The sequence below is a fragment of the Anolis carolinensis genome, chromosome 3 (assembly GCF_035594765.1).
Source record: "Anolis carolinensis isolate JA03-04 chromosome 3, rAnoCar3.1.pri, whole genome shotgun sequence".
In the NCBI taxonomy this organism is placed as follows: Eukaryota; Metazoa; Chordata; class Lepidosauria; order Squamata; family Dactyloidae; genus Anolis; species Anolis carolinensis.
Window position 1 is genome coordinate 232,987,349 of NC_085843.1, and position 16,475 is coordinate 233,003,823.

The 16,475-nt window shown below is 40.0% G+C and overlaps 1 protein-coding gene across 1 annotated transcript in view; it reads right to left on the bottom strand.

Annotated features, from left to right (window-relative positions):
- Positions 1-16,436, bottom strand: part of oga (O-GlcNAcase) — a 29,224-nt gene extending 12,788 nt beyond the window's left edge. The window contains exons 1-10 of the mRNA XM_003224239.4: positions 16,025-16,436; positions 10,993-11,044; positions 9,166-9,263; positions 8,779-8,909; positions 6,840-7,011; positions 3,624-3,722; positions 3,173-3,457; positions 2,067-2,225; positions 868-1,475; positions 85-259 (exon numbers count right to left, since the gene is read on the bottom strand). Coding sequence (XP_003224287.1) covers positions 85-259; positions 868-1,475; positions 2,067-2,225; positions 3,173-3,457; positions 3,624-3,722; positions 6,840-7,011; positions 8,779-8,909; positions 9,166-9,263; positions 10,993-11,044; positions 16,025-16,268 — 2,023 coding nt within the window. The 5' untranslated portion in view covers positions 16,269-16,436. The remainder of the gene's footprint in view (positions 1-84; positions 260-867; positions 1,476-2,066; positions 2,226-3,172; positions 3,458-3,623; positions 3,723-6,839; positions 7,012-8,778; positions 8,910-9,165; positions 9,264-10,992; positions 11,045-16,024) is intronic.
- Between the last annotated feature and the right edge of the window lie 39 nt (positions 16,437-16,475).

The following is a 16,475-nucleotide window of genomic DNA, read 5'->3' on the forward strand; positions in this document are numbered from 1 at the left end:
ACAGTTTCTTTTTTTTCCCCGTGGGCTAAAAAGAAGCAATCACATATGCTAGTTGCAACTATAACTGGTTTCTAAAGAACATACCTAGCCACTGCACAAAAGATTTCACCATTGACATGATGCTCTTGATGTCCCAGACATATGAGTACATATCGTAGAGGATTGTCCGGTTGGCACAGTTGGAAAGACGAGTGAACATGCCCATCACCAAGTTACACATCTCTTCAAACTTGGCAGCTCGAGCACGCCATTCTTCAATCTAATGAAAAAATAATAATGTTTATGCTTTCAAATCCCAATCTTGGAGTCAAAGATTGTCATAAAGTGACTAAAAGTACACACCAAATTCCACAATTTTTCTAAAAGCAAGATTTATGTAGATACTGAGACCAGATCGTTTTATTAATCACTTCTTCATTTAGAGCCAAGTGACCACAATATCTCACTCACCCAAAAGAATGAAAACATATTGTATGATGCAAGACAAGCCCTTGGTATTCACTGGGTTTTGCTCCAGGACCCCCCGTGGATACAAAAAAATCAGTGGATATTCAAATCTCATTATATATAATGGTGTAGTAAAATGGTTTGTTCTTGGATTTTAAAAATCTTTTCAAGTTATGGATGCTGTAACCTTTGGAAACAGAGGGTTGACTGTTCTAACATTTATAGGCATTTTAGCTTACATAATGTATTTTGTGAATTTTATTTGGCCCAGTAAAATTATCACCAATTTGTTGTATTTTGCTGCATGGCCAATACAGCTACCCCGAATGTTTAATACAGATCCAGGACAGTAACACATTTACTTTGTTATTCTATTTAATTTTTAATACAAAAAACACACATTTAAAATAAAGCACTCACCTTTTCAGAGTCCTTTCCTTTGCAATTCACACTAACAACACTACTATTTGCTCTGAGCCACTGGAACTCTCGTAACATTTGTGCCCCTTTGGGCCCATGTTCATATGGGAGATAGAACAAGTCTGCAAGTAACTGTAGGTCTTCCAGAGTCACTGGCTCTGCATCATATAACGGCTTCTCATGGGGACCAGGAATGAACTGCTCCTTGTTCATTTGCTCGTCTGTCTGCATAGGTGCAACATCACTACCACAATCATCCTGCATTGACATCTCAGGAGATTTTGATTCGGCCATGCTCTCTTTATCAGTGTCCATTGGTTTTAGTTCCTCTGACATTTTCGCTTCGGCAATGTCACTCAATATCTGATTTATATTCTTATCAGTGTCCTCTTGTTTTTCCACCACCATATCCATCGGTTCATCATCCAGTTGCTTCTTCTCTTCCTCTTTGACTAGAACCTGAGACTCATCACCCAGTGCAGCCCCTTGACTCATTATAGGCTCCTGGTAAACTGTGGTAACCACAGTGGTGGAATTTAAAGCAGATGGTGCAACCAGAGGAACATCCACAACACTTGTTTTAGCCCCACTGTGAGCCACTTGTCGACCTGTAAACAAAGAGAAGAATCAGACTCAATTCAATCCTATGAACTATTTCACAGAAACTTTCCCTTGCATTTGAATATGTTTACAAACATCATACTCCAACATGTATAAAATCGTGTAAATGTGACATGTTGACACCTATTTTGAATAGGTCTGACAGATCTGTGAAATTCACAAGAATGCATGAGTTTCCTAAACAAGGGCAAATCAATTAAAGGTAGAACTTTCACTTACATTGTCAGCAAAAATGAATGCTGTGATAAGTGGTAATGACATGTTATTAAAGAACATGGCTGACAAAATGGTGTCACGTACTGTACATATTTATTTCCTTTAGGATACTAATACAAAGATGCTATAACTAATTTTTGTTTGCACTTGAACAATACCCTTTTCATCATAGTTTTCAGGACAATATAAAAGCAAACATAATTTTAAATTGTTTAAAACTAAAATAATGTTTTTGTGCATTATGGAATTGAAGCAATAATACTTTGCAGAAATATTTTCTGCAATTTCTTCAAAGGGCCTGAAAGCCACTTTTCCAATTGTTTCAAAGCTTCTATTGTGATGAAACTATAAATCTCACTGACTGCTGTACTGATGAGGTACTGCAAATTCTTGCAGCCACTCTGTTAGTGATAACTTCAAGGCCATCTGCGGACTGTAGAGAACATCTGTTTCAATATCTTCATCACTCCCTTCATTCTCCAGTTTAATCTGGATTGAAACTGTACTGTCTTCTGTGTCAGCTGTACAGAATGTCAAGAAAAGAATATATTGGTAAGTCAAGTTCATGAATGTCCTAGATATTTTTTAAAGATAAAAAGTAAACATTGTTTTGTAACTCATCTAGTCATAAGAATACTGTAAAGATATAACATGAATTAGCATCCTTTTAAAGTAAGTTCATGCAGGTTCTGTGGTTTGGCCATGCTAACAAGTCTAGAACCTGCACAACTTAATATTTTCCATACATTTCAATTACACCTTTCAATTAGTCAGCACTTCACTTTCATAATTTTGATTATACATGGAATACTGTATTTCTTCTAGTAACAGTTGCCAACACACAATAGTTACACACCCTTTTGCAAAAGGCAAAAACGGCACCAAAAGGGAAAGAAGGCTGGTGGGAGAGGGGGAGAGTGAATTCACTCCCCCATCCATCTGCTCAACTGCCTGCACCTTCACAGGGACCACTATTATGCAATGAAAAGCCCCTCAAATTGAGCTTGTTTCACTGGGTACATGTCGCCATTGCATAATAGTTGCACTCTTAAAAAAATGGGGGACGGGGGCAGTGCAACTTTACAATGAAATACAGTATTTGTTCCCACCTCTGCTGCTGTCTTACACCATTTTAAAAGGCACAAGCCTCGCAAATCCCTATGAAAAATGACATAGGGTAGCAGGAGAGGCAGTGGATGGGGGTGGAGGGGCAAATAAAGGTATAGAGAAATTGTATGAAATCCTACAATGAAGCTATTTTTACTACATTAACATTGCTCTGAAAAACAGGAGTGAGCAAATTACTATCTCTTGATATCAATATAGCTGCCTGCTTAAGAGAGACTAGAACAAAATCACATTTTCTTAAACAAGCCATTTACTTTGACGTAGAAATTTCACTTTGAGTTGCACAATATTCTATAAGGATTTCTTCCCAAGATAAGTTTACATCATATAATCTACTTACTCATTACAACATCTTTCCTCACTCCATTCATATTGGATTTGTACCAGGTTGCAAGAGTATGAATAGCAACAAAATTGGTTTCAAATTCACAGTTTGGATTGGTCAGGACCCCCTTTAAGCGTGGAATGAGTTCTGTAGATCGACCTTTATATGGCCCAAGAAACAATCTTTTCTGATCATAGTCATTAGCATGAATGTTGTCCCAGATGACTGGAGCTCTGCGAATTATCTTAGAAACTTCTTCAATGGATTCCACAGGAATTTCTTTAGATACTACTTTGGGACCTAAATGTATAGATAAAAGAAAGATAAAAGAATAAAATATGATTGTGAAATTATTTATAGATCACACTAGTAAGGCTTCAACAAAGAATGAAATATTTTAATGTGAAAGGTATATTTAACGTATTGATATTTGCTCAAATCAATCTGGAAAAAGCACAATACTCACCTGTCCATAGCACATCAATTCCAGGTAACAGCTTTTCTCCGACAGTTCGTAAATAAGGAGACTGGGCAACATTTGGATAGCAAAAAGTGCCACAATACTCTGGAATAAAGAAAAATATTTGTAACTGAAAGGAAACACATCCCAACATTTTCAATTATCCAAGAGTCACTAGCAGATTGTTGTGACTGCGCCTTCGGGGACTATGGATGATGGTGGTGGGATTGGGAGAGGAAGGAAAAACCCTCGCGAGGAGGGCTCATTGGAGGAGTTGCGCAGGAAAAGGATTAGAGAGCTCAATGGGGAATCTTCTGAGGAAGATTCAGATGGGGAGTTTGGGGAAGAAATTGATGCTGGTGAACAGGTGGTGGCTGAGGAAGTGGGCACTGAATGGGCACAGCCACTGGAGATGTCTGGGGAATTGAGGCCTATGGATACTACTGAACCTTGGGTATCTTCAGGAGCAGATCCCACTTGGGCTGCTTGGAGAAGAGAGGATGGTTCTTTAAGTGTGCATGGGGTTGAGTGTGGGCAGGATGATTGGAACTCCGACGAGCAATTAGGCACGCCTGATCCACGAGCTCTAGCTGTGTGGAGTTCAGACTCTGAGTAAGATCCGGGACACCTGTTGTTTGGGTGTGAGTGTTTGGACACCCAAGAGGAAAGGGAATAAATTGGGAATGTTTGGTCACTTCACTTTGTGTGTGGCAAGATGTTGCTGAAGCGTCATTGGGATTTCTGTTCGTTCAAGAAGACTGGACTGGGACTTTGCTTCTGATGTAAGTTATCTGGATTGCTCTGCAACAGAGGGCTGGAACTGTGTGGGTTTCCCTGGACTGCACTCTGATAACTATTTCTAGCTGCTGTTACCATCGTTGCCTTGGCTCTTTGTGCCATTTCGTGGACCTGGTTTTGATGACTGCACCCTTTTGGACCCTGGATTGGAACTCGACCTTGCTTCTGCCTTCGCCTGTGATGCCTCATGGGCCTTGTAGTCCCGTTCCTAGTGTCACTGTGGCAGATGAGGATGAAAACATGGGGTTTTCTCCGGATCAACAACAGCCTTCCTTCAAGATGCCTGATATTGATGTTCTTGCCCAAAAGCCAATTAACACCGACCTTGAACAGCTCTCACCTCCCTTCTCTAGGAGACATTCCTTTACTGCAGACAGGGGAGTTAAAGAGCGGGTTCGCAGGAGTTTAAGAATTGCTGCCAAACAAGACACTGATTAGCCATGTTTCCCCTGGGAAAATCCAGAGAGTCTCACATCTGCAAAGTTAGGTTTCGTTCCCTGTTCTCTAGGGAAAGAGGACGCTGAACACTTGTTTGGCGGGAAAACGAGACCCCAATATAGGTGCCTGGCACGTTAGAATTGTTGCGGAGTCAACTGAGCAGCTTCAGAAGCAACTTCGTGTTCCCAGCCTTGTGTGGACTTCGCAAAGTCCGCAACCCCAGTTCCTTGCTTTCCGGATCAAGTATTCAAGATTTGTCTAGCCTTGATTTTAGCCACGGACCTTGTTCTTAGAATCTCTGTTTTCGCCTTGTTCCTAGTCACAGACCTTGTTTAATGATTCAAGTTTGTTTCCAGCCTTGTTCTCAAGCTACCTTGGACTTCAAAGACTCTGGACATTTTCCCCACACTATTGCCTGGCAATAGTGTGTGTTTCGGTTATTGGATATAAAACTTTGAACTCTAATATCAATTATTGGACAATACATTTTTGGACTTTATTTGACCTCACTGGATAGGTCAGCTTCTGAACTATATTCTACACTTGTTTTTATTACTTTTATATATTTACTTAATAAAGATATTAGATAGATATTGGCCTCTGCGTCTGGTTCTTGGTGCTCCGTTGCCACAGGCGTGACATCGCCTTTTGATTGATGTCTACCCACGGCTCTTGACTACTGGCCTGCCCTCCTGACCCTGCTGCTGTCTCCTGCCCTGACCATGGATCACCCTGATGGATCACCCTCTTCGCCTTTCCCTTGGAGCTCCTGGCATTATCTGCATCGTTGAAGCAGTTTGCTGCGGTTCCAGTTTATTTGTCCTCAGACCAGTTTGGTGGTTCTTTTGAGAACTGTCCCTTTAAATCCACAGAGCCGGCTGGTTGCAACAGAAAGGGTTTGGACCCACAGTGCCTTTTGCACCGGCTCTAAGTTTGTTTTCCTTGGCTTTGTTTTCCTGTTTGGAGTTCCGGATTTAAGCTACTAATTGTAGCTCTTGGAAGGTTTTTGGAAGGTTCCAAGTCCTTGTTTGTTTTGTCTATTTTTATAAGCCAACTCAATTTGTTTTATAAGCTGAATTGAAGCACATTTTTAGTTTTATCTGAATATTTGCGTGGATAATCTGATTGGCTTGCTAAAATATACTTTTGATATATATTTTTGTTTGGACTGCTTTTTAAACACTGATAGTTAAGTGTTTAAAGCTATCTTCTGTGTTTATGTTTACTTTTTGGCCTATCTCCTGAATAAACTCTGTTTTGTTCGTTAATTGGCGTCTGACTCTTGACACAGATTTTATCTCCCACTCCCACTAGACCATTGGTTCTCAACCTGTGGGTCCCCAGGTGTTTTGGCCTACAATAATAATAATAATAATAACAACAACTTTATTTTTATACCCCACCCCATCTCCCCGAAGGGACTCGGGGCGGCTTACATGGGGCCTTGCTAGTTTACCAGCTGTTAGGATTTCTGAGAACTGAAGACCAAAACATATGGGGATCCACAGGTTGAGAACCACTGCCCTAGACAGAAGTTTAAATTGCTATTTGTCCTGGTACTGCAGACAAGAAGGGGATCTACATGAGACCTAGAGATGTTGAGCACATCCACTGAGATCTGTGTGTGTTTCTCATAACGCAATCTATTTTAACCTGCCCTGAACCTCAGAAGGCAGGTTATAAATCCTCTAAACAAACACTTCATGACACTTAATAAGCCTTAAATAGTAGCAATAATCTCCCTTCCAAATCTTCCATGAAAAGGATGCTTATAATGACAGAGCTGAAGACCAAAATTTCTAGTGTAATCAGCAAGGCTAACCACCCACTGCTGACCAAAATGCTTCTTATGTATCATACTGTATAATAGGATTACATAATCTTGCCATCCAGAGATATGATGGGCTGAAAGTAGAAATGCTTCAACATGAACTAGAAGGCTCTTGATTCTACTCCTACTAAAAACCTGCATTTGTATTATCATACCTGTGGGACAGAACAGGAATGTTTCTGGCTCTCCTAGATACTGGAAAATTTCATTTGTGATTGAAATCTGGGCATGAGCAAAGGAGCTGAACACCTCTTTGTCTGCTGCACACATATTATGATCAATATCATCAAACAATAATGCAAAAGACCTGCAACCAAACTGGGAAACCTAGAAAAGAAAATGGAGATTAAAATGAATTAGAACGAAGACCAATACCAGACAAAAATTAATTTATGACTGTCTGACAATAGCCATTAATTATTTAAAATAACTCACGACACAATGTGATGTCAAGCTATTCTTCCTGAAAGTAATTTTTGCTTGCTTACACTCTACACTAGTTTTGTGCACCTGACTCTATTTTTAATTTCCTAGTAGTGTATAAAACAAGATTAAAATAGTCACAGTCAGAGGAAGATTAGCAATGTGTGTATGCTGGTGTAAGGCATGTTAAGCAGATATATTGTTCCAGTTGACAACAGAGATATAAAGTTACACAGTCTTTCTTGCATGTAACAGTTACTTCTGAATTATAATGTTACTTAATTATATTTATTGCTTCTCTGCTCTGGATTCCATTATAAATTGGGGGGGGGGGGGGGAATAAGGGGCCAGTCATATGAACTCCAAAATTCTTCAGATTCAAACCAATGCATGGTGTTGATGCAGCACAACCTCCCTACTCCTGGTGTTCCCATTTGTTTGTTCTACAAGTCTTAGACAATTCACACTGCATGACCAATGATAAAGGATGACAAGAGTTATAGTTGACAACTTCTGAGGTAGTTTCCAGAACTCTTTGTGAAGACTGAGCAAATATGATGTGAAACATTTACAACACTGGCCAGACTTAGACTGGCAGTTTTCTTCTGTTTCTTAGGTCTAAATTTAATTATTGCTTTTTTATTTTTGAAAACAAAAACACTATTACAGTAGAGTCTCACTTATCCAACGTTCTGGATTATCCAACGCATTTTTGTAGTCAATGTTTTCAATACATCATGATATTTTAGTGCTAAATTCATAAATACAGTAATTACAACATAACATTACTGCGTATTGAACTACTTTTTCTGTCAAATTTGTTGTATAACATGTTTTGGTGCTTAATTTGTAAAATCATAACCTAATTTGATGTTTAATAGGCTTCTCCTTAATGCCTCCTTATTATCCAACATATTCGCTTATCCAACATTCTGCCGGCCCGTTTATGTTGGATAAGTGAGACTCTACTGTAAATGTTACTTTATACAACAATGGAAATCCTCAATACATCATTTTATATTGTGCCATTTGTGAAATGTTCACTTCAATAAACCATTTTAAGTACCTACTCTATGAGAGAATCCCTAACACGTAACGGCATAATACATTTACATAAAAAGATGTGGCAGGCAATAAAAAGATAAAGCACAAAGAACTGTTATTATAATCTATCTGGCTCATGATTTATTCCCAAGAATGTTCAGTTAAGTTCCATTCCCATACTTTGGTAGGACTTCTTCATGGTAATTCCAGTTATAAAATTTCCTTTAATTTAAAACACTTTTGCCTTTGAGGTTCCAGTTTTAAAAATGAGCTTTTAGCCAACAAACAAGTATCTTCTCTCTGTTGCTTGACTGTACTGCTTTTACTATATTTTAGTATGTATATGTAACTTACAAGTTGAGTTTTTTAAATTTGTGGTATCAAACTTTTGATTTGTGATATTTGTAGTTTCTAATTTTTAACTTAGTGTTTTTCTGTAAAACTGTTGGCCACACTGAGAGACAGCTGGATAGAAAGTGAGAAAGAAAAGGTCCTTCTGGATAAATCATGCCAAGAAAATCCCATGACAGCTCTAGGGTCATTATAGGTCAGAAATAATTTGAAGGTACATAACAGCAATACCACCATTAACACACATACATACATACATACAAAAATGAAAAATACCTGGTCCAGCTTGCGTTTCAATGTAGACACTTCCTTAGGGTTTGAGAAGGTAATATCGAGCCCAGGAGAAATGGCATAGATAAACTCTATCTCATATTCCTGAGAAGCTGCGATCAGAGTCATGAGCTGCTCTAGAAATCAAAGTTAATTATTTTAGCAAGACTCCACCAGGGAAAAATAATTCATACACTATAATATATTTCTAAATATCAATAAAAAATATTTTCAAATCTTAAGAGGGAATAAAACATGAAAAAATTAGTATCTTAACAAAAAAAAGATCAAATTTTCATATGATCTATACCAGTGACAAATAAAATGGATATGCACTCACTGAACAAGTCTACATTTCAATGAATAAGTACTTAAAATTGTAAGATTAATTACCAGCTTCTTCCACAGAATACATTTCTCGCCAAAACATCCTATGTTTGTAGTCATCTTTTGGTGCATATAGATATGTATTTAGTCCCCATTTTTGAAGTCTATGAAATAGAGAAAAACAGTAGTTTTAAGTGTACAGTAACTCAAAACTCCCTGAACTATATAGTTAAGTATACCACTGTAAGTCATGAAATACTGTTTAGGGATAATGACTTCTAGCAGAGAGCAAACTACAGTCCTAGGGCCACATGCAGCTCTCTGAAAATATCAGTTTGATTGATCGCTGTTCCTTTTCCTGGGAAACTGTTTATTTGGCAGGAAAAAAGTGAGGGGCAGAGAAAGTAAAGTAATTATTAGGGAGAGAGAGAGATACAATGTTAGCTTCAGTCCTACAAACTAACTGCTTTTTTCTTCTTCCTAGACTACCCTTAAGAACATCTGGCTCACCACAGAGAAAAGGTTGTAACTCTGACCTAAAACAAAAGAACAGTAAATGCAGAAAAACAATTGTTATAAGGAAAATAAACTTAACTAATGTGATATGGAGGTCACTGCTGCATTATGGCTAAGTATATTTTAAGTTCTTACACATTAGTCATGAAACCTATACTTGACCTTGATTGAGCTACTCACTCTCTTAACCTGACCTATATTTTAGAAGTTCTTATGAGGATAAAGTAGGGAAAGGGAAAGCCAAGCTACCTGAAACAGGAAATAAACATAATAAATAAATAAAACAAATAAAATATAGAAAATAAAGGGAGCACAAGCAGCTAAATAATTTCAGACCAGAAATGGGCAACAGCAACCGCATTGTTTGTAGCTTTGAATAGTTCTTCCTCTGTGCATGAGGCAGGGCATTATGGGCAAGCATACAGATGCGTACGTTTGTTCTGCTCCATAATCCCACAAGGCAGAGGATTCTTCTAGATCAGTGGTTTTCAACCTGGGGTCCCCAGATGTTTTTGGCCTTCAACTTCCAGAAATCCTAACAGCTGGTAAACTGGCTGGGATTTCTGGGAGTTGTAGGCCAAAAAAATCTGGGGACTCCAGGTTGAGAACCACTGTCCTAAATAGTGTTATTTTTCCAGTTGTCTTTTGATCTGCCAACTACACTTCTGAGCCTGTTCAGAGACTTCCAAGTTGCCCATTCTTGGTTTGCAACTGGAGGAAAACACTCGTAGGGGGGACATCCAGTTGGAATTGCCTGATTTTGCTGCCCACAGGGATATTCTTGCGGTTGCTGGGGGGACATTTAGAGGAGTGGTGGTTCTCATGAAACTTTTCCTTAATTTAAGTCTACTAGGAGGCTGATTTCCCTAGTATGATCACTTCTGTTCAGAATATGCAAATTCATCTAATCTTTTACAAACTACAAGTATGCTTTCAAAGGTTACAGTGCTATCAATGTATTTATGAGTATATTTCCCAGTAGTTTTAAGTAAATCATGGGTGAGCAATATATATTACAGATGTTATATTCATGGTTTTTAATTTGGTAGCCCTGACCAGTTTTCTATACCCACACTACAATGCCCACCACACCCATTGTTATTTAACAATTTTATCAAAATCTGTACATACTTTATATTTTCATTTGCTTTAAACTGTTAATCTAATTAATATTCTTCATTTCACTTCTGTTTTATGTTTTAATCTGTACATTGCTCTAGAGTGTTAGATATAGGGTAGGGTGTATTAATTTTTATATTTTTGCCACTTGCTTTTTGTATCATATGCCTTACTTTAGCCCTCAGAAGATTTATTTTTTAAAAAACAGCTAATTAATCACATGGCAGAATACTGCTGAATAAAGAATGGGTTACATACCTTCTAAAAAGCTCCTTTCTTTGTTCCATAACCCAAGGCCTTCCATAAAATCCTGTTGGAAACATCAAAGATAGAAAGTTTCAGATATTATACTTCAACTTAAGGAAATATAAAGCTCAATTCTGGAGTACAAAGGCTTTAAAAAAATCTACTGCACTATACAGCTATTTCTAAAGGGCCTCAAACATATTTTGATGAGACAAAAGATGAGTATGTTTATTCCCCTAGTGTGAACCAAATATACGACCAAAGTGCCTATGGCACTAATACCACCCCACTCACATTCAAAGTGCTTGACTGTTCACCACACATATAAATGCATCCAATACACAAGTACTTGACAGTACATTTTTGCTAGCTGTCATATGCAATAACTATCTCCAGTAGTTTTGTGAGGACAGTTCATGCATCAAAAATGCCTTCTAAGATCATCACTACCTTCGCTATAAGACTGATGAGAAAACTGTTTACAGTATTCATTGAGGCTTGATTCTAGGACCAGTCACAAATTGACTCCTCTTCTTATATATAATAATTGTTCAATCTCCGCATTATAGAACATAAAAGTAAGATCAGGAAACATTCTACTGATTCGATTTTCTATAAGCATTTTGAAGATTTAAAACACAATCCTGAATCACTCTGGGTCCAGATTCTAGAAGTTGTCACACCTTCCAAGGGCATTGATTTCCAGACAAAGCTCCTACAGTGTGAATCTTTTTGGATTTTCACACTCTAAACGGAACATCCGAAGGGGTTGAACAATACCAACTCTTACGACTATTTCTTGTAAAAATTGAAAATCTTCCTTTAGATATGATTCATGATTAACAGCAACTACATTACTTTGCAACCACCTGACCAGTAAGCTTCCCATATTAACAGTGAGTTTAGTTACTCAGCTTCATACTCACATTGGAATTAAACTGCTTGAGTATGCATGTTAAATAGATCTTTCTGTGAGTATAACTTTTACATTATCTTTGTTATGTATCTTGTATGTCTCATGTAATTAAGTGTATTATAAATAACTTTTAGCCACTATATATGTTCCCTATAGGATCCATATAAAAAAAACTCAGAAAAACAACTTAAAGAATAGACTACAATCCACCTGATGAAGACTCTTTTGAATTGAAACCGGTTGTGGTTTTGGAGTCTACTATCCATAGTAAAGAAGAACAAATATTATATATAAGAAGAGAAGTCAATTTGTGTATTTGGCGTCTACTAAGGTAAAGGTTTCTTCTGACGTTAAGTCCAGTCATGTCTGACTCTGGGGGTTGGTGCTCATCTCCATTTCTAAGCCGAAGAGCCGGCGTTGTCCATACACACCTCCTAGGTCATGTGGCTGGCATGACTGCATGGAGCGTGGTTACCTTCCCGCCGGAGCGGTACCTATTGATCTACTCACATTGGCATGTTTTCGAACTGCTAGGTTGGCAGAAGCTGGAGCTAACAGTGGCCGCTCCCGCCGCTCCCGGGGTTTGAACCTGGGACCTTTTGGTCTGCAAGTTCAGCAGCTCAGTGCTTTAACACACTTTGCCACCGGGGCTCCTACTTCCCACTAAAGAACCATTATTGTTTATGAGAAGAGGATTCAATTCATCTTTCAAGAGAAAAATATTATTTTTACTGTGAATATAACAGTCTTTTGTTTTATTGTATGGCAATGCTTTTTTGTATCTGTATTCATATTGACGCATTGAACTAAATATAGGTTTAATGACAGCTAAAACAATTTCTGTATTACTGTAACAGTTGATACTTGTCTTTGTAGTTCCAGGGAACCCATTTTCTTTTATGGTATTTGACTCTAGGACCCCCATTTATACACATATCTGTGGATATTCACATCTCATTAAAATATATAGACTCCAAAAGACGCATCACTTTATATTACTATTAAAAATGTAACCATTTTTTCCTTATGAGTGTGAGAAACTCCTACAACCATTTGTTGCTATGTACTTGTGAGTCAACTCCAATTTATGGTCACCCTATCATAGCTGCAGAAATGAGGAAAAGCCATCCTCTAGTTTGGATGGGAATGATCTCTTGGTGGTGCAGAGACAAACAAGAACCTATTGCCCTATTCAACTCTGAAATTAGAACAGGGGGCATGGGGAGAAAAGAGGAAACACACTGCAAGGTAAGGGACAAGAAGAAGGAAGGGTTCAGTCAGCCACATTTTTTACTGAATTACATATGAAAGCCTGTTAGGAAGCTGAAGACGTCTTTAACAGCATCAGCACAAAGAAGGCAGTGTGGGAAGCTACTGTGAATACAGGCAGACCACTTCTATCAGCCATTTCCGATTGCCAACACCACCAATAGGGCAGTTTTCATGGGAAGTATCTTACACAAAAATGGAGGGAGAGGTTGAATCTGTGTACTGCATATGCTTTAGCACAAATGCCAACACAATGAAAATTAGTTACATTGCAGCTGAGTATTTTCTTTAAAGCAAAAGATTGCACACAACAGGTATTTTGCACATTACATAAACTATTTTAAAAAAACAATTTGACTTGTACTCCACCTCTTTCATCATATGGGTTCTCCTGCTCCCCCCCCAGTCAAATATGACTTACAAATGACTCATAGTTAATAATGGGGAGGGGTGGGGGAGGACACAACAGGAAGTAAGAGAAATTTATCTCTAGGAAGGGAAATTTATTCCACAATTTCTTAACGTTTTTGCTTGGGGCACTTATGAAGAGCATATGTCACTCAGAATATTACACTGTCTTAAATGAACTCTCTTGCTGTATGTACACCATTCTACACTACAGAATTAATGCAGTCCAACACCACTTTAAGTGCCATGGCTCAGTGCTATGGAATCCTGGGAGTTGTAAGGTGAGACACCAGCACATTTTGACAGAGAAAGCGAAAGAACATCTAAAAACTACAACTTCCATGATTACATGGCATTGAGGGTGCCTTTCTACTGTAGAATTAATGTGGTCCAACAGCCCATTAAGTGCTATGACTCAGTGCTTGTGGAATCATGAAGTTGTAGGGAATTTATTTATTGGGTTAGAAGCAATTGAGAATACAATTGTAATGTACAGAAAAACCACAAACTAAGTTAAAAACTTGCATACTAAATTTCCTTTCACCAGAAGCTGGCCACCTTGAGTGCCTCTGGTGTCTCTGTAAGAAGGTTCTCCATTGTGCATGTGGCAGGGCTCATACTTATTGTAGTAAGTGGTCTGTGGTTTGCTTTTCTCCGCACTCACATGTCGTGGACTCCACTTTGTATCCCCATTTTCTAATGTTGGCTCTCCATCTTGTGGTGCCAGAGCGCTGCCTGTTTAGTGCCTTCCAAATCGCCCAGTTTTCTGTGTACACAGGAGAAAGTCTCTCATTTGGTTGAAGTTCTGGGTTTTATCCTGCCACTTTTGGGCTCTCACCTGCTGAGGTGTTCCTGCGAGTATCTCTGTACATCTTAGGAAACTATTTCTTGATTTAAGGCATTGACTTGCTGGTGAGACACCAGCATATTTTGGCAGAGAAAGCTAAAGAACTCCTAAAACTACAACTTCCATGATTACATAGTGTTGAGGGTGCATCTCCACTATAGAATTAATGTGGTCTGACAGCACATCAAGTGCCATGGCTGAGTGCTTGTGGTCTAAGGGGAGTTGTAGTTTTACAAGATCTATAGGGAGCCCCAGTGGCGAAGTGCGTTAAAGCACTGAGCTGGAGACCGAAAGGTCCCAGGTTCAATCCCCGGGAGCGGTGTGAGTGGCCGCTGTTAGCTCCAGCTCCTGCCAACCTAGCAGTTCGAAAACATGCCAATGTGAGTAGATCAATGGGTACCGCTCCGGCGGGAAGGTAATGGCGCTCCATGCAGTCATGTCGGCCACATGACCTTGGAGGTGTCTACGGACAACGCCGGCTCTTCGGCTTAGAAATGGAGATGAGCACCAACCCCCCAGAGTCAGACATGACTGGACTTAATGTCAGGGGAAAACCTTTACTTTTATAGGGAGCACACAACCCCCCTGTTATGTCAGCTCCACTGGTAGCCAGTCTGCTACCAAGCACAATTCGAAGTACTGGCTTTAGCCTATAAAGCTCTAAACCATTGGTTCTCAACCTAGGGGCCCCCAGGTGTTTTGGCCTACAACTCCCAGAAATCCCAGCCAGTTTACCAGCTGTTAGGATTTCTGGGAGTTGAAGGCCAAAACATCTGGGACCCACCGATTGAGAAATACTGCCCTGAACAGTTCTGGCCCAGCTTATCTGTCCAAACATATCTCCCTCTAAGAACCATCCCAGAGAAGATAGTCTGGGGAGGCCCTGCTCTCAGTTCTGCCTCCTTCGCAGGTGTGGTTAGTGGAGACGAGAGACAGGGCCTTCTCAGTGGCAGCTCTGGAACTTTCTCTCCAGTGAGATTAGATTAGCACCCTCCCTCTTGGCCTTCAGAAAGAAAACAAAGACATGGTTATGGGACCAAGCTTTTGGCCAGTAAAGTAACGCACTGCAAAAAATATATAAGGAATATGTGCAATTGACAACTGGAACGGCCCCGGTTTACGATGTTGGATCATTTAATTTTAATGTTTATATTAGGTGCTTTAATTCTATGTTTTAATGTCAAAATGTTGTTCATGTTTTATGTTTAAATGGTTGTATTGTTTTAATGCATGGTTGTTTATTGTTCTGATATATTATTCAATGTTTGGCATTGAATTTTGCCATTATTATGTTGTAAACCGCTTTGAGTCCCCCTAGGGGTGAGAAAAGCAGTATATAAATACAGTAAAAAAAAAATAATAAATATCGCCTTCTCTGTCAAATAGTGCTGGAGCTTCAATCAATCTCCAAACCTATGCTTCCGTAGCATATAGCCACAGCATCAAGCTGCATTAATTCTACAGCGTAAAGAGATGCAAAACAGATGTAACTATTTATTTCCTGATTCCGCTCTCCTGAGGCCACACGAAGGGGGGAAGGAGCGGCGGGCGGCTTTGTTCGGCGGTGGCTGGGCTTCTTTCCCGGGCCTCTCCCTGCTTCTTACCTTCCACGACCCCGCAGAGAAAGCGCCGCGCTCCCCGGCTGCTCACCGCGGCGCCAACGCGCTCCTGATCCGCTTCCGGCCCCGCTGCGTCGGGCCTGACCGAGGCCTGCTCGCTGGCGGAGGCGGCGACGGATGAGGCGGGGGCGACGGGGTCGGGGCTCCCTCCGGGCGCGCCCTGCGGCTCCCCGCGCGCCTCCTCGCCCATCCCGGCTAGGCCCGCGTCAGGGCTCCCGTCCGCCGCCATCGCCCTTCTCCCACTCTCTCCTCCTCTCTCCGCGGGACGGGCTGCGCTTGCGCGGGGAAAAAAACCAGCCCCAACCGGTCGGCACCAGTATCAACCGCCCTGCTCGCGCGGAGGCCAATCGGGACGGCGGGCGGTGGTCACGTGCAGCCCCCTCCTCCCTCTCTCTCTCTCTCTTTCTTGCACGTGCCAAGCAGAGGAGCGAGGCAC